The 17,284-nt window shown below is 36.8% G+C and overlaps 1 protein-coding gene across 2 annotated transcripts in view; it reads right to left on the bottom strand.

Annotated features, from left to right (window-relative positions):
• The window catches only part of HTT (huntingtin), an 81,447-nt gene that overhangs the window by 47,063 nt on the left and 17,100 nt on the right, over window positions 1-17,284 (bottom strand). For both annotated transcript variants that reach the window (XM_071753375.1, XM_071753376.1), the window contains exons 11-27: window positions 14,668-14,748; window positions 13,861-14,225; window positions 12,679-12,802; window positions 12,269-12,387; window positions 10,635-10,746; window positions 10,071-10,211; window positions 9,292-9,450; window positions 9,105-9,202; window positions 7,409-7,548; window positions 6,636-6,699; window positions 6,130-6,230; window positions 4,552-4,698; window positions 4,282-4,402; window positions 3,987-4,063; window positions 1,908-2,059; window positions 1,310-1,512; window positions 364-490 (exon numbers count right to left, since the gene is read on the bottom strand). In XM_071753375.1, coding sequence (XP_071609476.1) covers window positions 364-490; window positions 1,310-1,512; window positions 1,908-2,059; window positions 3,987-4,063; window positions 4,282-4,402; window positions 4,552-4,698; window positions 6,130-6,230; window positions 6,636-6,699; window positions 7,409-7,548; window positions 9,105-9,202; window positions 9,292-9,450; window positions 10,071-10,211; window positions 10,635-10,746; window positions 12,269-12,387; window positions 12,679-12,802; window positions 13,861-14,225; window positions 14,668-14,748 — 2,331 coding nt within the window. The remainder of the gene's footprint in view (window positions 1-363; window positions 491-1,309; window positions 1,513-1,907; window positions 2,060-3,986; window positions 4,064-4,281; window positions 4,403-4,551; window positions 4,699-6,129; window positions 6,231-6,635; window positions 6,700-7,408; window positions 7,549-9,104; window positions 9,203-9,291; window positions 9,451-10,070; window positions 10,212-10,634; window positions 10,747-12,268; window positions 12,388-12,678; window positions 12,803-13,860; window positions 14,226-14,667; window positions 14,749-17,284) is intronic.

Below are 17,284 nucleotides of genomic sequence, written 5' to 3'. Positions count from 1 at the left end.
CTTGTAATCGAATGTAAGCAACTTTAAAAAACATCTTTTAAGTAAAATGCGTGTAAAAATTACATCTTAATTTTAGTCAAGAGCTGAGAAGATTCAGTGAGGAAAAGGATTCAGAAGTACCTTGCTTCTGAAAAGCAGAGTCAATTTTCTTAAGAAACAAAACAGAAAATAAGGTCCCACCTACAGCTGCCTTTCCTGCAATGCTGTGCTGAAGAGCTCAGAACCTCTGACAGTAGGTCTGCCAGCCTTTTGAACTAAAGCTTCTGAAAATAATTTACATATTTTTATTTCTTGTCTCTATACCATAACCATACTTAGGTGGGGAAGGTAGATGAGAGGTTGATATGAATAGAGTGTTCCTACCTGGACTCGTTTCACCACCCTTTTTAGGGCTCATTGGCACAGATGCCTGTTCAACAGACTCCCTCTCTTTGCCCTTTCTCCGAATTGGACTAAGAGAAGGTGGGTTTGTGAGAGAAGGTAACGCTGCCTAGAATTAAAAGAAGCTTTATTAATTTCTTATGTATAAGTAGCTTTTCTGCTTCTACACAAATATAAGTGTATTCATCTTTTGTTGAAACTTCCCTTTATTTGACTGTCTGTTAAATTAAAATATTTCAGCTCTCAGGTTAAGGACATGAATTTCCAGAGCGAAAAGAGTTAAAATTCCTACTTTCCTTCTCAACTTCAGCATAAGCCAATGGAATGGAATTATGATCTCAATGACAAATTGTCTTTTGATTCCACACAAAGAAGTGTCAAAATCACATTTTTAAAATAAGAAATTGATAATCCCAGTCCCATGGCATTACAGTCACTACATCAGTCTAAAAATGTAGATGCCTCAAAATAAAACCCTGAACGCAGCAGCACCTCATATGAACTGTTTCAGAAGTCAAAGTATTTTACAGGATATTGAGAAGATAGAAGAAGTTTTGGTTTTTTTTTATTTATCTCCAAAAGGAGTTCAGTGCAGTACAGTCAGCCATCTAACCCAGAAGTCAACAGATACCTGCTAGAGTATGAAATCCAGTACTCCATTTACTATACACATTCCTTCCTGAATTAATATTACCAGTGCAGTGACCAGGAATAAAAGGTTCAAAATTTAAGGTAATGTTACAAACACTAAAGAAGTAACCAAAATCTGTTACATGGAAGAACAACATGCATGTTTCTATCACATTACTTTTTTTCCTACACATAATGGAGTCCTATTATCAAGGTATTAGTAAAATGCAGAATCTTGAAGAGGTCTGTGTCACAACAGTGTTTAAGTTGCACAATTTTGTTTATTTTTAATACACACCTTTACAGATGGGCCAGGAGCAACATCATCCATTACATGTGCACAAATATTAATGACCTTCAGCAGATGAGAAAAGAGCTGTTCTACTAAAGTAACAAGAACTCTATCTGCCAGAACTGGCCATGGTTCCTCCTGCTTTGCAGCACCTTGGTTTGAATCTTCTTCACCACTCCAGGGATTCTTTAAGCACTTGGGAGCACATGCTGCAACAGGAATCACATCATTTAAAGAAAAACACGAAACCTTGGAATTAAATATCAGAAAAATTGAGAGCTATACTATCTTTGTAAAAACAAATGCAAATAGTGACAAGTGAGCCTGTAACATTCAACAGGTGAATATTTTAAACAATTAAACAAAAATGCCAGCTCTTTGCACCCCACCTGTACTAAGCAAACTGCACATTCCCTTTGGCAAGTAAAGGAAAACTATGGACTTGGAGACAGCATCTTTTCAAACTTTCTGGGTGCATTAAATTCCTTCATTTCTTCTGCTCAATCATGAACATTTTGTTGTGTGCAATCAGAACAGTGTGAGGTACACGCCTTCTGAGGCTAATGACAAAAAAACCAGGACCATCCTACTTGTTCAAGCCTACCTGCAAGCAAATTTCCAGTCAAAATCAAAGCATCCTGATGTGCAGAGAGGTCCAGTGGGAACCATGCTGATGAAAGGAGGGACAGGACCATGCCGGCCATTCCGATGGTGCAGCCCTTCTGAGCTTCATCTGAAGGACTTGGCTGGGAAACACTGGAAGTTCAATTTTGGAATATTATGACTTTTTTTTTCCCCTTCTGCTAAGTTTGAAGTCTTAAGAAAACTAGCAGTTAAGCAGATAGCTAATCTTTAAAAACAAACAAACAAACAAAAAAACCCAGTTCTATAAAAGTACATATTTAACACTCAAGTAGGACTTCAGACATTTGCAGCAGAAACCTGACAATACTTTGTATTCCTAAAGAGCCATTACTTTACTTTTTTTTTTTTCAATTACAAACATCAAAGCTCCTAGTGACATCTACTGATAACCTGAAGAAATCTGTATTTAATTGCTAACCAGTGTGATCCCATACTATCTCTAGTTAAAAGTCTTGTAAACATGTACAAGTGTATGGGAGACATAAGCTGTAGTATTGCAAAGTAACCAGGTACTGTTTTGAAGTGAGAAGAATTTAGTTAAACAATTGTAATCCATCACATCTTCTAGAATTATGGTTAGAGTCTGAGATTTTAATTTGCTGCATTCCAATACAACAACAGTAATTTCAAACAATAAAATTTACCCTAAGTAGCTACTACTTTGACAATTAGCAATTAGGTTTTTTAAAAAGTATTTTCATATGCAAGTGTTGTTTAGTTTACACACAGTTGGAAACCCAAGAATTAATCTACGTTGAGCTGTAGAGTCCTATGGCTTTCATAAGAACAACAATCCTTAAGACAAAAAAGAATTTTTGCAAAATTCTCATTTTCTTATCGATATTACATCCTATATCAGAATGATAAATGTTCATATCAGTTCCAGAAAAATAAAGTTACAATCCAAATTATTAAGAAGGTGAGCCAAAAATATGTAAAGAATAAATTAGAAGAAAGGGCAAAGGCAATGTCATTGCATCACTGATGACTATTAGATGAAACATGTCTTTTTTTAAGATGCAGTCTGGATATAACAAAAGACACAGAAGACTTTATGTTCCAGCTAAGTACTCCTCACATCCTCAGTGACATAATTTGTTAAAACTGGATGTGTATCTCTACAGATACCTTTTAGAATGTACATGCAGAGCAAACCACACTTATGGCCAGCAAGGGAAGGAAGAGAATGCTGGTAAAAATAAGCAGCTGGTTTCTTGTTCTTGGGTTTTTGATTTTTGTTTCTTAAAATAATATTTTGCAACAGTTTCAGGATAACAGAAGAGTAAAATAAGAGTACAGACAAAGCAACAGCAATGAAGAAAATCAACACAAATTATATTAAATCTACTTAAAAGCCAATCAGCACCTGTGCACATTTCCATTAGCTTGTTTTATACCTCATATATCAATATGGCACAGCATATTGATAATCAAGACACAAGATTCAGAGTTGCAAACTGTGCAGTTACATTCTGAAGTAACTCTTCTGAATATAAGTACTTTGGGGCTATCACATATTACCTATGCAACACATCAGTATTCCAGAGATCTCATTTGCTGTTTCCATTTGGAAATTGTTCCATGAGAACAATTTAAATGCATCTGACGCTGTCATGTTTATAAAAACAATTAAGAAGCAACTTCCTTTACCCATTGTTTTACAACTTAAATGTTAGAGCAGAGAGCAAATTATTATGTTCTGACTTTAGAGAGATACTACAAGACAATATCCTGAAGATAAACATTCTTTCTAAAGCATGGAAAGTTTTCTTCTGCTACTTTGATAGACCCTGACCCCAGATATCTTTGTGTTACAGCAGTTGGGAGCCAGTCCCTGTGATATATGCTGTGGTTTCAGAGCCCATAAAGTGCTGACACACAGTATCATAACAACCTAATGTTGTCCTCTTCTTCTCTTACCTGCCAAGCTAAGCTCAACAGTACACATAGAAACCAGTACTCCTGATAGCTAAATAAGTGCACTTCCATTTCACAAACATCACTTTCAGAAGCTTGAGTAACAGATGAGGGAACATACCCACAGTGCCATCCCACACTCCAGGTGCACACTGGAAATGTTGTGGAGAGAAGACACAAAGCTTCACAGCAGCCAAACTGAAAAAGTTAACACCAAGAACTGAATTGGTTTAATCACTGGGAGAGCTAGCAACAAAAATAAAGCATTATAAGAGAGAGAATTGAACATATTATTATTACCATTGTCACAAACCCAAAGCTGCAGATGCCACTATAGCCAGGAAATATTTAAAGAAAAAAAGCAAGCTAATAGAGAAATGTAAAAGCCAGCCCCTATAGCAACTGAGAAAACTCACTGTAAGTGCTCTTGTAGTGGATATTGTCAATGCATGGGAAATTGCTGCTATAACCCTTGAGAGATTGTTTTCTATAGTGACATCTGTTGGAATTTGCAGCATATTGTAACCTCTGTATGTTCTGAAAAAGAAAAAAATTACCACGAAAACATGTACTTAAGAAGCATTTCAGTCAAAAACAATTATTACTTAAATTACTGTTACATATTTTATAGACAATACGTTACAAATTGAAGTTAGGGTCTAGGATCCTTTTAAAGCAAGACTTACCTAGTGATAGTGCTCACAGCAAAGTGAGATGGAGGCTGTGTTTCATGCATTAGTAGTTTCAGGTAGACACTGCTTTGGTCTCTTGCTACTGCGACAACTGGATCAGCCTGTCCTTGATCACAGTTATAAAATAGCTTTGGAACAAGCCTTAACAATAAAAGGAAAAGTTAGTATTCAGATCTTATTTTAAGACAATTTCAAGAACATTAAAAAATTAATATACCATTCAGAAACCTGCATACACTAATTAAACATACCAAGTTAAGCTGAATTCATCTTTATACAACTGCTCTTCCTAATAATCAAGGACCTTGAATAAGGACAAAGGAGCAGCTCTAGACATATGGTAGTAAAGAAGAATCCTTTATAGAGATACCAACCTATATACACTAGAAAACCAATTCACTACAGTATTTCTCTTGGTGTTCTGCTGTGTCCCCAGATATTTTGCCCATGGGTATCAGTGTCAACTGAGAACTACTTTATACCCAAAAAGGACAATTTTTCACTATCTGATTTCAATGCAGCAGAACTTAAAACATACAGTAAAACCCAGTCTTATTGAACATTTTCAACTTAGCAGTGAATAACTACAGTACACATCTTTTATTAAGATCATTGACAGTGCTTCCAATGAATGCCCATACAGAATGTTCCAAAGGGTTTCTGAATTCTTGTAGCAGCTTGTTGGGCAGTTAAGTCCTTTCCAACCTTAACACTAAGTCAACATGAAGATACATAAACTTGTTATCCCTCAGTTACCAAAATAATTGTTTCAAAAATCAAGTCCCTGAATAAAAGCAACAAATGCTAACTGTGATGCAATAGTTAAGGATTTCTCTGCTGAGCTGTTTTGCAATACAAATGATTATAAATGACAGAATTAGGGTTTCATCTTCCTTTATTTGTTATTGGGAATGGAGAGTAATTTGCAGACTCAAAAACTAGCAAACAGACTCATCTTACAATAAAATATTCCAGGAATTCAGTATTAGATGCTCACAACTCCTTTACACATAATCCTTAGGTCCTTGAATTCTAGTGAAGTACCAACTAACCCTTACTGTTTGCTGTATTTCTCTGGACAGCCATTGTAACTGCAGTAAGTTGCTGTAAAGAGCTGCTTTTAAGCAAGATCAGCTACTTTACTATAAACAGCAAGCATGAAAGTTTTAACAGACTACTTATGGCCATCTGGAAACTACAGTGGTTGAGAGCTAGAACAAATTGGTAGAACTGCTAAGGTTTAAGTTAATCAGCTACTGTAAGGATACTGAACAAAGTACTTCAAGAAGAAAACTAACTTGAGTAAGTTGAAACTGAAAGTGATCCTCAGGATGTAATAGAGTTAAATGTAACTGTAATGATAACAAAAAGCAAAGCACAATTGCCTAATGATTCAGAATGATGAATGTCTCAGGTACCAAAAATCTGCATTTGTCTCTCATCTTTGATTTGAACAAATACATGAAAAACCCACTAAGGGATTATTTTAGTCATAGGTACACAGTAACATATGAATACCTTCCTAAGCTCCTTTTTAAGAAAAAAAAAAAACAAAGCCAAAACCAAATATACCTCATTAATGAAGCTGCAGCTACATGTCTCACTCTTGGATCTTCATCTCCAAGCAGATATATTACAACATCATTAAGCACTCTCTCCTGAAGTTTTAGTAGCTAGAAAATAAGTTAGCACAGTAGAGTTAATTAATATTTTCATCATTTGACCAGGTTGCTAAAAGACAAGTGAGACTTCACCTGTTACAGATGTCGTTAAGACAATCTTTGCCTTAACATTGCCAAATGCATCATTTAAATACATGAACGTTAAAAATTTTTTGAGGTTTAAAAAAAGAAACCCACAACAAAACATACACACACACAACAGAATGATATTTGAAACTCAGCAGCAAATATCTATCTCCTAACAAGTCTCAGAACATGAGGCTACTTATACAAAACATGCTTACAACAAATAGCAGTTGTATGCTATTCAGCTGAGAGAATTTAAACACCAAGTGCTGAAAATGCACTAATAACTTAATTCAGAAAAAGAATTTACTGAATGAATAATTTACTTACACCAGTATAGTGATGAATACCTCTGTGCAAGCTGTCAGTTTTTCCCTCCAAGAAGCTGACTAGCCTATGGTAAAATAGAATTTAGAGTACATTAGTTAACATTAAATGTATTTCTCCCTTCACTGCTTTGAGGATTCTTTGTATTTTTTGTAACATAAGTAGTAAAACCACTTTTTACTACCTTTAGAAAAGGTAAGCTAGTGCAGAAAATCAAAGTGTTCTTAAAAGACAGTAACACATTCCAAATATCAATACCCAGGAAGAATCTGGTTTTACATGCACAAGGAAAACTTGAAGAAATTTCATATAAACATCTTCTGTTTTTCAGCTTAGCAGAACTAGTAGAGGATGAGGATATGCAAGAAAAGGAAATGAAGTTGCATTCGTTTCCATATAACAAACTGAGCAACAAACGAGAGCTAACAATAATGGAGAAAAATCAGGGACTTTTTCTTTAAAAACACACACAACTTGGGCCTGAAATCCAAGTTAGTTTCCAGATTATATGGTTGGTCTATGATTACAGCTTTTTACAGCAGACATGATAAAACAGATGGCTGAACTAGAAACTCCCATAAACTGTTATTAAGACCAGGCTTGCTAGTGGTAACTTGGCAAAGGAATTCATATATTCCTCACAAGAATGACTGGTCTCAAGTCTTATGGAACTTGTTAACGTTTCAGAAGAAACTGCTCCATTGTGGTTCCAGTTTTCTAAACACAGCATCTCTGCACTGCAGCTACAACACCTGTGGAATAATATAAACACCTACCGAAAATCTACCTCTGCGAGAGTTTCCAGAAGTTCTGTCCTTACCAGCCAATATGAGCTGTTCTTCAGTGTGAGGAGGTCAACAATTAATTGTAAACCTAGTTCACTGTAACTGCTACTACACAAGCTCATGATGCAATGCTGAGGAGAAAAAAAAATAATTTATATTATAGAGAAGAGGTTCTCTGAATCAAAGTATGAAAGTGTTAATAGAAGTCTGTTTTATTTAGAATATTAAAAGAAGTTAGTGCTTAAGAGCTATTAGACAGTATCAGAGCTAAGCACTTTACATGAGGATAGTGCCTTAGCCTTGCAAACTGGTAGAATCTGCTGTTGAATTTAAACTCCAGAGATCAGAGGACAATCCTCCAAAGAGTAAGGTCCCAGGACTTAAATATCACAAGTATTTTTTCTTTGCTGTTCAAAAGCAGTCTCTCCTAATTTCCACGGGGTATTTTTAAGACACCTGGTTCTGATTCCCAAAGTTTTTCAGTAAGCCATACCATTTTAATAACTGTTCAACAATATGCACAATATGTGATCTGTGGAAAAAGTCAAAACTCCACACTACATGAAAGTACATGAAAATGTACTTTCTTTTTCAGGAATTAACAATGGAAAATGCTTCAGAACATTTCTGCCAAAAGGTCTGAAGTCAGGCTACATTACATACTGAGAGAAAGAAAAAGTCAAAATTGACTAGCATAAGTTGCCTGAACTGAACAGTTCTATTTAAGTCTTCTAAAAAGCCAAAAATGAGAAGCATTATCATACATGAAACAACTATATTCAAACAATAAGTTTGTGGACCAGAAGGTTAAAGAGAAAGCATTGTTTAACTGAATTTCCTTCCCTCAGCTGGATCACAGATCCCTCCCCCTCTACTGTACAGAAGGCATGAATTCATGTGTTATCTGCAGTTTACTAAAGGCTGTTTTGCCTTACTGTTCCATAAGTTGCAATACAGTCAACTACCCTGTGGCTCTCCCAGATCAATTAGTTTCCCTTGTCCTCCAATTTGTCTTTATTCTTGTTCTTTTGAAAATGCCTCAAGGAAAAGTTCATACCTTATGCCTCTTTTTCACAGAATGCCCTTTCAGAGATTTTATTACAGAAATAAAATTCACATGCTGTGAGTTCCATGCAGAAATTCAGCTGTCATCTCTATTTTAACACTTGTCTGGTGGACCTTTCACTCATGTTTAAACATTTACTTTCCTGAGACTTTCCTCACTTTAAAAAAGTTATTATTTCAGAAAATAATCACTATTTTAACTTGCCATTTCTTACATTTAATTTTTGCTCTTCAAATACAGGATACAACTAGGTGTTAATGTTCACACTTCCCTGTTTAGACTTGATATCCTTTCTATCTAACGCACTCATCCTATTGTTGGTTAATGTAACATTAAAGAGCTCATACCAGTACCTTTATGACTAGATTGTACTGCTACCTAATCCAACCAGCATAATTATTTTCCAGCTGGTTGTTCCTACATTTCTGTGCCTTTCTACACTTGAAGTGTGACACTTCAACAATGAAGTTACAATGAAGTTACTTCACTCTTTCTACAATGAAATTACTGAGGAAGAAGTAATTTTCTGCTCCATGCTTATACACCTGAGCCAGGATCCCAGCCAACGAATAGCACCCCTGTGATCTGTGGTGATGTAAATAAAGTACTACTTCTGCTTACCCTCACAGCTGTACAAGCCAGTTTGCATGTAACAGAGGATTCATCTTTCAGTGTTTTTTGTAACAGAGCTATGCAGTCAACCAAGGAAAAGAGATTTCCTATTAAAATAAAAAAAATCATATAAATGAAACAACAGCAAATTTTGGTTACATTAAAAAAAAAAAAAGACACCCTTAAAATAAATTACCTGTTGAGCTTCTGATATTCATTAGCCATTTTTCCACATCAAACCGGGATTTAATTAGAATGGAGTTGACAATTGTTCCACAGAGAATGGCAGTAGCTCCTCTAACCTGGGGATCTCCATGGTCAATGTAGTTCAGAATATCTGATACATACTGCTCCTCTAAGAAAATAAGTTACAACTACTTTATTTTAAAGACACTAGTCTTAGACTTAACTGATCCCTAAAAATCTTTCAGTGGAGTTACCAATTACTGTATAATCAGTGTCAGTGTATTCACAATACATAACATAAACCCATTAGTGATTTATTTCAATTGTACCCAAAATCTTCTGGGGAAATCTACAGCATTTTAGGCAACTTTGGCCAACACCTTTTCTACTCTCAGTACCAAATCACGTGAGTACTCCAGGGCCTCACTGATCACACTGCAGAATTCATGAAAATATATTTAAGGCCTAGGAACCATCTGTAAGATGGCCTGAAATAAATTAAAAGAAACCACATGTAAGCTAAACCACTTCTATCTAGCAGTTGTACTGAAACACATTACATCTTTCAGAATCTGTACAAGCTTGTCCACTGAAACACTCACTAAAAAAAAAAAACAAACAAAAAACTCATCATATGTGCTGCTAATGCAGACAGCATATTCCTTCCAATTGGTACAAAATTTGTTGACACATACTTTAATGAACTTTGAATTTTCAGTATAGATGCTACCTCTCTTATTTCAAAACCAAAACACACCGTTAAAATGGAATACGTGAACTGCAACGTACCATAGTCTTCCCCCATTGCTTCAAGGGGTGTTCTATACAGTTTGCTGAAGAAAGACTCGGGGTGAAGTGCAACAGCTGCTCCAACACAACTTACTGCCAGGGCTTTTACACTGACTCTCACATCTCTATCAGGAACTAAAGCTGGGGAAAAGAAAAAAAACCCTACTGCACTGTCTTCCCCATGAACACAGCATTAACAGAGCATGTGAACAAATAACAGTTTAGATAAAAAGAACAACTATCTTATATATAATGACACATAAAAACATGCCTGTGTGTAAACATAATTAAGTATCTGACTTATGGCTTAAGTTACTATAACACTTCTTTAGATGCCCAGTGGTTCAAAACAGGATTAATTGTGAAATGGCATAAGTTTTTAAGTGTTTTTAGGTTTTTCTTTACTCCAGTGTGATCATTTACATTTGGGCTATAACAGAAAAGCCCCAGACCCAAAATCTTCGATAAAGCAAGCTTAAAAACCAGACAGAGTAAACTGATCACATTCCCTACTTTATAAAATATAAGGCACAATGAACCGGAGAGTCTTGAACAGAAGCTTACCTCCTTTCTCCCCAGTAAGTAGAAAAGATGCTGACAGAAGCCTAACACAGTGCACTAAAGGAGCAGCATTTTCATCAGCATAGTGACCTATGTCTCCCTTTACCCTGGAGGGCTGTTGAAGGCAAATAACAATGTTTATATAGATGAAAACTATTCTTCAGTTTAAATAAAATATTAAGTATATCAAGATTTAGAAACGCTGCACATCTCTACATATATATAGGTTGCAATATAAAATGTGCTTAATACATATTCCAAGAAAGTCTTAAAATGTAATGCTTTCAGAAAGTTTGTATCCAGTATCAAGAATTGGTTTAATGTCATCACAGAAACAACAATTCTGTAGATTTTCTGAACTACCTACACTTGCTGTTTGCATCTGAAGTCTATAACCACTGTTAGTCACCAAAGAGCTTTGGAAACTACATGAGAAGCAATTAATTCCTAGGTTGTTTCCAAAGAAGGCTGACAACCTTCTGTAGTTTGACATTTAGAGCTTCCCAGTATCCTAAGCTGACCTAACTCTCCTGCAACAAATGAAACTTTTTTGCCCCAGTTAAGAACAAGGTCCAAGTCAAAAACCTTTAAGAGAAAATTAGTAACCCGTGGTCTGACTGGCATGAGCCTCTGTGCAGGAAGAGAGGCACAAAGAGTAGGATGTAACTTCTGAGAAGATTCATAAAGGTGCCTACACAGCCAGCAACCAACACAAATACATTTCAGGTAATGAAGTATCGTGTAGCCTACTAATGTACAGATAAAAGGGGTTTGTATTCTGCTATGTTTTGGTGGTGACTGCATTCAAGATATCAACACTTCTGTATTCACCTTATGTTAAATGAAATTCAGGCTATAAATTACATTTACTATTCAACCTTAGTTTCTTGACCTTTAACAAAGAGCACCACATATTGCCCAGGTAGCCAAGAAGGCCAATGGCACCCTGGCCTGTATCAGGAACAGCGTGGCCAGCAGGTCCAAGGAAGTGATTCTGCCCCTGTACTCAGCGCTGGTGAGGCCACAGCTTGAGTCCTGTATCCAGTTCTGGGCCCCTCAGTTTAGGAAGGATATTGAGGTCCTGGAGCAGGTCCAAAGGAGGGCAACCAGGCTGGTGAAGGGACTCGAGCACAGATCCTATGAGGAGAGGCTGGGGGAGCTGGGGCTGTTCAGCCTGGAGAAGAGGAGGCTCAGAGGAGACCTCATCACTCTCTACAACTACCTGAAAGGAGGGTGTAGCCAGGGGGGGGTTGGTCTCTTTTCCCAGGCAACTCTAAGCAAGACAAGAGGGCACAAGAGGCCTCAAGTTGTGCCAGGGGAGGTTTAGGTTGGACATTAGAAAGAATTTCTTTATGGAGAGGGTGATCAGACATTGGAATGGGCTGCCCAGGGAAGTAGTGGATTCTCCATCCCTGGAGATATTTAAAAAGAGACTGGATGTGGCACTCAGTGTCATGGTCTGGTAACTGCTGTGGTAGTGGATCAAGGGTTGGATGATCTCTGAGGTCCCTTCCAACCCAGCCAATTCTATGATTCTATATATAGGCAACCCACATTTGGAACGAGCTTACTGTAATTTTTTTTTTTAAACTTGGTGGTTTTAAGCTTTAAACTGCACCACTGTGACTAGTTCTCACCTTATTTTCATGATCACCAGGTTCTGCTGCATCTTCTTTTGATGTAAATCTATCTACGCTGCTATCAGAAGGCTGCCTGCTATGGCTCATGGTTTGCAACAGGTGAGGCTGCTGAAGAGCTTTATAAAAAGAGTTCATGAAATATCATTTCAGATGCAAATTAGAAGCACTTTAGTTGAATTTATTTTACAAACACAAAAAATAAATTAGCAGAGATCAAAACAAGCGATTCATTACAAGTGTGGAAATATATTCCTTACTTTACATTTCAATCTAGTTATTTGGTTTGCATATCCATTATGTGACTCTTCAGTCCCTTTGGAAGTTAGACAGCAGACACATCTGTAACACCTGCCTTAAAGTTGTCACAAGTTCTGTGTCCGTTCCCCTCCCACCATTTATCAACATACCAATAGAAGAATTTCTGAAAGACTCTGATGAATCATCTTGGAGAATATTTGCAGCCTCATCTTCTTCATCTTGCAGCTGCCCAATTTGCATTCCAGAATACTGTCCTTCAGCACCCTCCAAAACCTACATAATGCAAGGGTAAGACTTAAAATAATTTAGTTTAATACACAGTGTTAAATCTCAAACATGCAGTGTTAGTAATGTAGAAAAAATCTGACAGCAAATATGAGATATCAGTGTACAGCTGTATGCAGGCTCCAAAGCAGCTCCCTTTCTCCTCCAGCATTCAGGCTACTACAGGACATAGTCACATCTGACAGTCTCCCATTTGAGTGGTGAACTTTAATATTAACAGTAAGAAAGTCAAACGTGTGCTGCTTTGCCCCCCCTGAAGCTCTCCTTGTTCCCTTATCCCAAACACAACTGCGTCTGTCTCAGCAGCTACAAATCACAACACCCTTGCTGCCAAACTATCCCATAAGCTCACTTGTCCTGGATATGTTAAGTTTTATTACAACCTCACAAAACACTTGCTTAAGAGAGTCAAATTTCCTAAAATAAGTATACTATATGAGCATATAAGGAATCCATTAGATATGTAACTGCTGTGTTAGTAAATCATGCAGAATTTGCTCAGTATAGAAGAAATTTTTAAGATAGAATAATAATAAAAAAAAAACCTAGTTGAATCAACAAATGAAAAAGCGGAGGCAGAAGATGATGCAAAGCACTAGGTTCCAAAAGTATTCCTCTATTATTCCAAATAAACCGTTCACCCTTGAACACTTCCATTAGCCCTCCTGCATCAAAACAATTATTAATGTATCCATACAAAATGAAGGACATACTTCTAAAGGAGTATATTTATGTCAAACCTTTGATATTGACATTCTTCCAGTGACAATCTGTTAATGCCTCCGCATGACCTACATACTGGTCATACATACGAGTGAACATACTGATTACATCTTTGTAGTTTTTAATTACTGTTGAAGTGTTAAAAGGAGGTCAAGCTCTCCAATAGAGGCATGAGCTGCTGACCTTTCCATTGTTAGTAGCTGAGCACGGAAAAGTAGAAGACAATCAAGTAGATAAATCCAAGTCTGGGCCTGCCACGGAAGAGCTCTGAGATATGTCTGGCCCCTCAAAAGAAGGGGCCCCTCTGCCTGTTGCACACTTACAATTTCAGAACTGTCAGAAGGAGTCACAGCAGAGTCTGGACCTTCAGTAGTAGTCTGAGAGCTATCACTAATTGGTGAGGAAGCCTGTGTACCATCATTCAAGTCCATAGTAGGATCTGACTGGACAGCACTGATCTGGCTGGAGCTCCGACTAAGCACATCCTCCTCTTCCCCTTCAGTAGCTGTACTTGTCAAATCACAGCTTGTCAGGTCCACAGAGTCTGACTGCAATGTGTGCTGGGAACGTGGCTGCTCAGTGATGATATCATGGCCAGTAGAATCAGTGGCTGCGCTCCCAACCGACCCAGCTGGAGACAGACCTGATGAAGCAGCTTGTTCACTGGTTATCTCACCCTTCATAGAAGCTGCAAAACACAGACATTTATGAGTCAATCAAGCGTTTACACTGACAGTTCACTCTTGATATGGACACCACATAATAAGTCAGATATTAAACTAGGCTAAGGAAAGCATCTAACTAATCAGTTAAGACTACAGGTACAGAAACAAACATCTCTAAGATGCCATTCCATCCACATCAGCAGCTCAATATGACAGCCTATCCACTAAAAAAAAAAATGCAGTCAATTTCACTAGGCAGTTTTATACTAGTTTGATACCCAGTGTACTGGTTTTATACCCAGTAGTATTTATGATTTCAGTTTCATTAACGTGTCTTTCCAATGTCCATTCACTTACTAGTCACCATAATTTCACTTTTATATTTCACTTAGAGCAATGAAAGAATAGATTAGTAATGTGCAGTTAACATGGGTTGACTGCACTGCTAAGGGGAAAGCCAGCTACCTGCAAATGATGCAGAGCTGACATCTGATCGGGTTTCAGGATCATCCTCCAGACCTTCCTCTTCACAAAGAAGTATTTTACCTGAGAAGTGGTAAGAAGAAAAACCTTTACAGTTTTCTAAAATTACAGTCAACTTGAAATGCTGAACAACTGATGTCAGTTAGACATGAAGTTTATTTTTCTGAAAGTTTATCCAAACCCTTTTTCAAAGCTATGACAGGCAACAGATGGAAGAGAGAAAGGAACCCAGGACGTGAATATCCAGTCCTCCATTATCTGATCAGGAGAGTAACAGACAGCAGTGACAAGAAACAACACAATGAAGAGATTTAACAGTATAACCATTTAATGTTGTTCATGCTGGTTTATTTTAATGGACTATGTTTAAGATTCCACTACTTTTGTCAAGTATGTCCCTATTACTAAGGACATTACCAACAGCCATTAAGATCCAGGGACTACCAAGACAAAAAGTCTTCAGACAGCCTTTTGCCGCAGGAAAAACGAGAACTATTTATAACCTAACACAATTATCACAGAATTGTCTCACTCACAAAGTAATTTCTATTTCAAATAGAGGTGATGAAAAGGGAAAGATACCTCTATATGCACACTGGCTGGGAGCAAACCTAACTGCACTGGAAAGTCTGTAAATAGGACTGGATACTGAGTGCAGAGGGAGCTACTGAGCCCATCTTTCTGGATCTGGATCTCCCAACTCGTTGAGTGAGAGAGAAATTCACGACAACTACTGAAATATGCCTGCTTTGCCATTTAGAGTAAGATTCACAGGTACTCTAAAATTCACCATGCAAGATACCAATGTTTTGATCACTTCAGGTGAGTAAAAAAGCATTAACAGACTTCTGTATTTATTTCTCAATCACAACTGCTTTTATACAAAACAGTAACCCTGTAGAATTGTCTTACTACAAAAGGTATGTTTTATGCTACTCAAACCTGCAAGTATGGCAGAAAAGCAACCATGAGATTTCCATGTATGTTCTATGTAACCTAAGAATAACTGAGAACTACTACACTCCAATCCTGCTCCCAACAAAAAGCATGGAAGACAGTATATTCTTCTCGACTCTTCTCAAATTTACATCCATTCCACTGAAACAAACCATGATACTCTCCTGCTTGCTTTTAAAAGTAAGCACAAGAGGAAGGACACTGAAAAAACATATTAGGCTTTATATGCTTAAGTAAATACACAAAACAAGATGCAGGATACTTTTCTATTATTTTGAAAAACAATTAAGTAAGATCAGAATGTAGACTTTCAAACTGAGTTTTCAGCCTTTTTTTGGAAGTAATTTTATTAAGTTGAAACACACACAAACCAACACAGACCAGCTGCTCAAAACTAAAGTTGGTCTGAACCATGAAAGACTGAAAAGGCATGGCCTATCTGTGCTCTTCTGTTAGGGTCACAGATTTCTGTGGATCAGCTCACTTTACACTCCTACATGCAAAGGAGTGCTACAGCTAGAGAAGTTTCACCCACACCAGAAGCCTACTACACAGCACCAGACTACAAAACCACTTCAAGTAGGAACTGGAAACAGGCTTGATTTTTCCCTCCTTTCTATAATGGAGAGCAGCAAGAAATCAACAATTCACAATTTGAAATTAAAACTGTACAAAGCACAAAATTAAGAACAGTTTTCTTCAGATTCACTTATAGCATTGTTTTAGACCCATACCATTATCTTGAAAAAGGATAAAACCTGATGACTCATACGTTTTCTCGCTTAGTGAAGGCAAAGTTACTGTTTCAGCAACTACTTTAACTGAATTTACACTGTTATTAATACTTCAAAGTTACACTGAAGACTAATTGAAATATCAAGATGATAATTTACTATTTCTCTTTTAGAAGGTATTATGCATTATTATTCTGATTTGCTGCATTCTGTCCCACCTTTGGATGCTACAGCACTATCTACCTGCAGAACACTTTCTTTCACTCTATTGTTTCTAAAACAGAAATTACCACTGCATCTGTAAAGCACTATTTCATTCAGCTCTAACCGCTCCTCTGCATGTAGGTATATTCTTAAAGCATATAGATATATTCTTTCAGCATTATGAGATAGCTTGCACACAAAAATGGGAGGACTTGTTTGGAAAAAACATAAGCTACGAGATTACATTATGACCAGATACAAAGTACTTTCATGGGAAAAGAATACTCCAGAGCAAATTCTATTATTTAAAATCCTGCTAAATTAATCACCTATTGAAGAAATAAATGAAAACATACACAGTAAGACACTAAATGAATAGAACTGATTAATCATCATTAGCAGAACAACAAATAAGCATCATATCAAAGCATGCAAACATACACATGCATTAATGGAAGGACAAATAAACCAGACCTTATAAAACCATGAAGGTTAACTATTTTACGAGTTACACTGAAGGTTAAATATTACCATCAAATGGAAGCATGCCCTGTTCAGACAGATTATTTTGAGATGTGCTCTTTAAAAGTGAATATTTCATGACCATCCATCACTGTAATTTTGTCACTGAACTGCAGCAAAAGTAAGAACTATACTGCTTTGAATAATTTTAAAATATCTTGATTGCCAATTCAGAAATCACA

The sequence above is a fragment of the Heliangelus exortis genome, chromosome 10 (genome assembly GCF_036169615.1).
Source record: "Heliangelus exortis chromosome 10, bHelExo1.hap1, whole genome shotgun sequence".
NCBI lineage: Eukaryota > Metazoa > Chordata > Aves > Apodiformes > Trochilidae > Heliangelus > Heliangelus exortis.
This window is presented reverse-complemented; position numbering and strand designations above follow the sequence as displayed.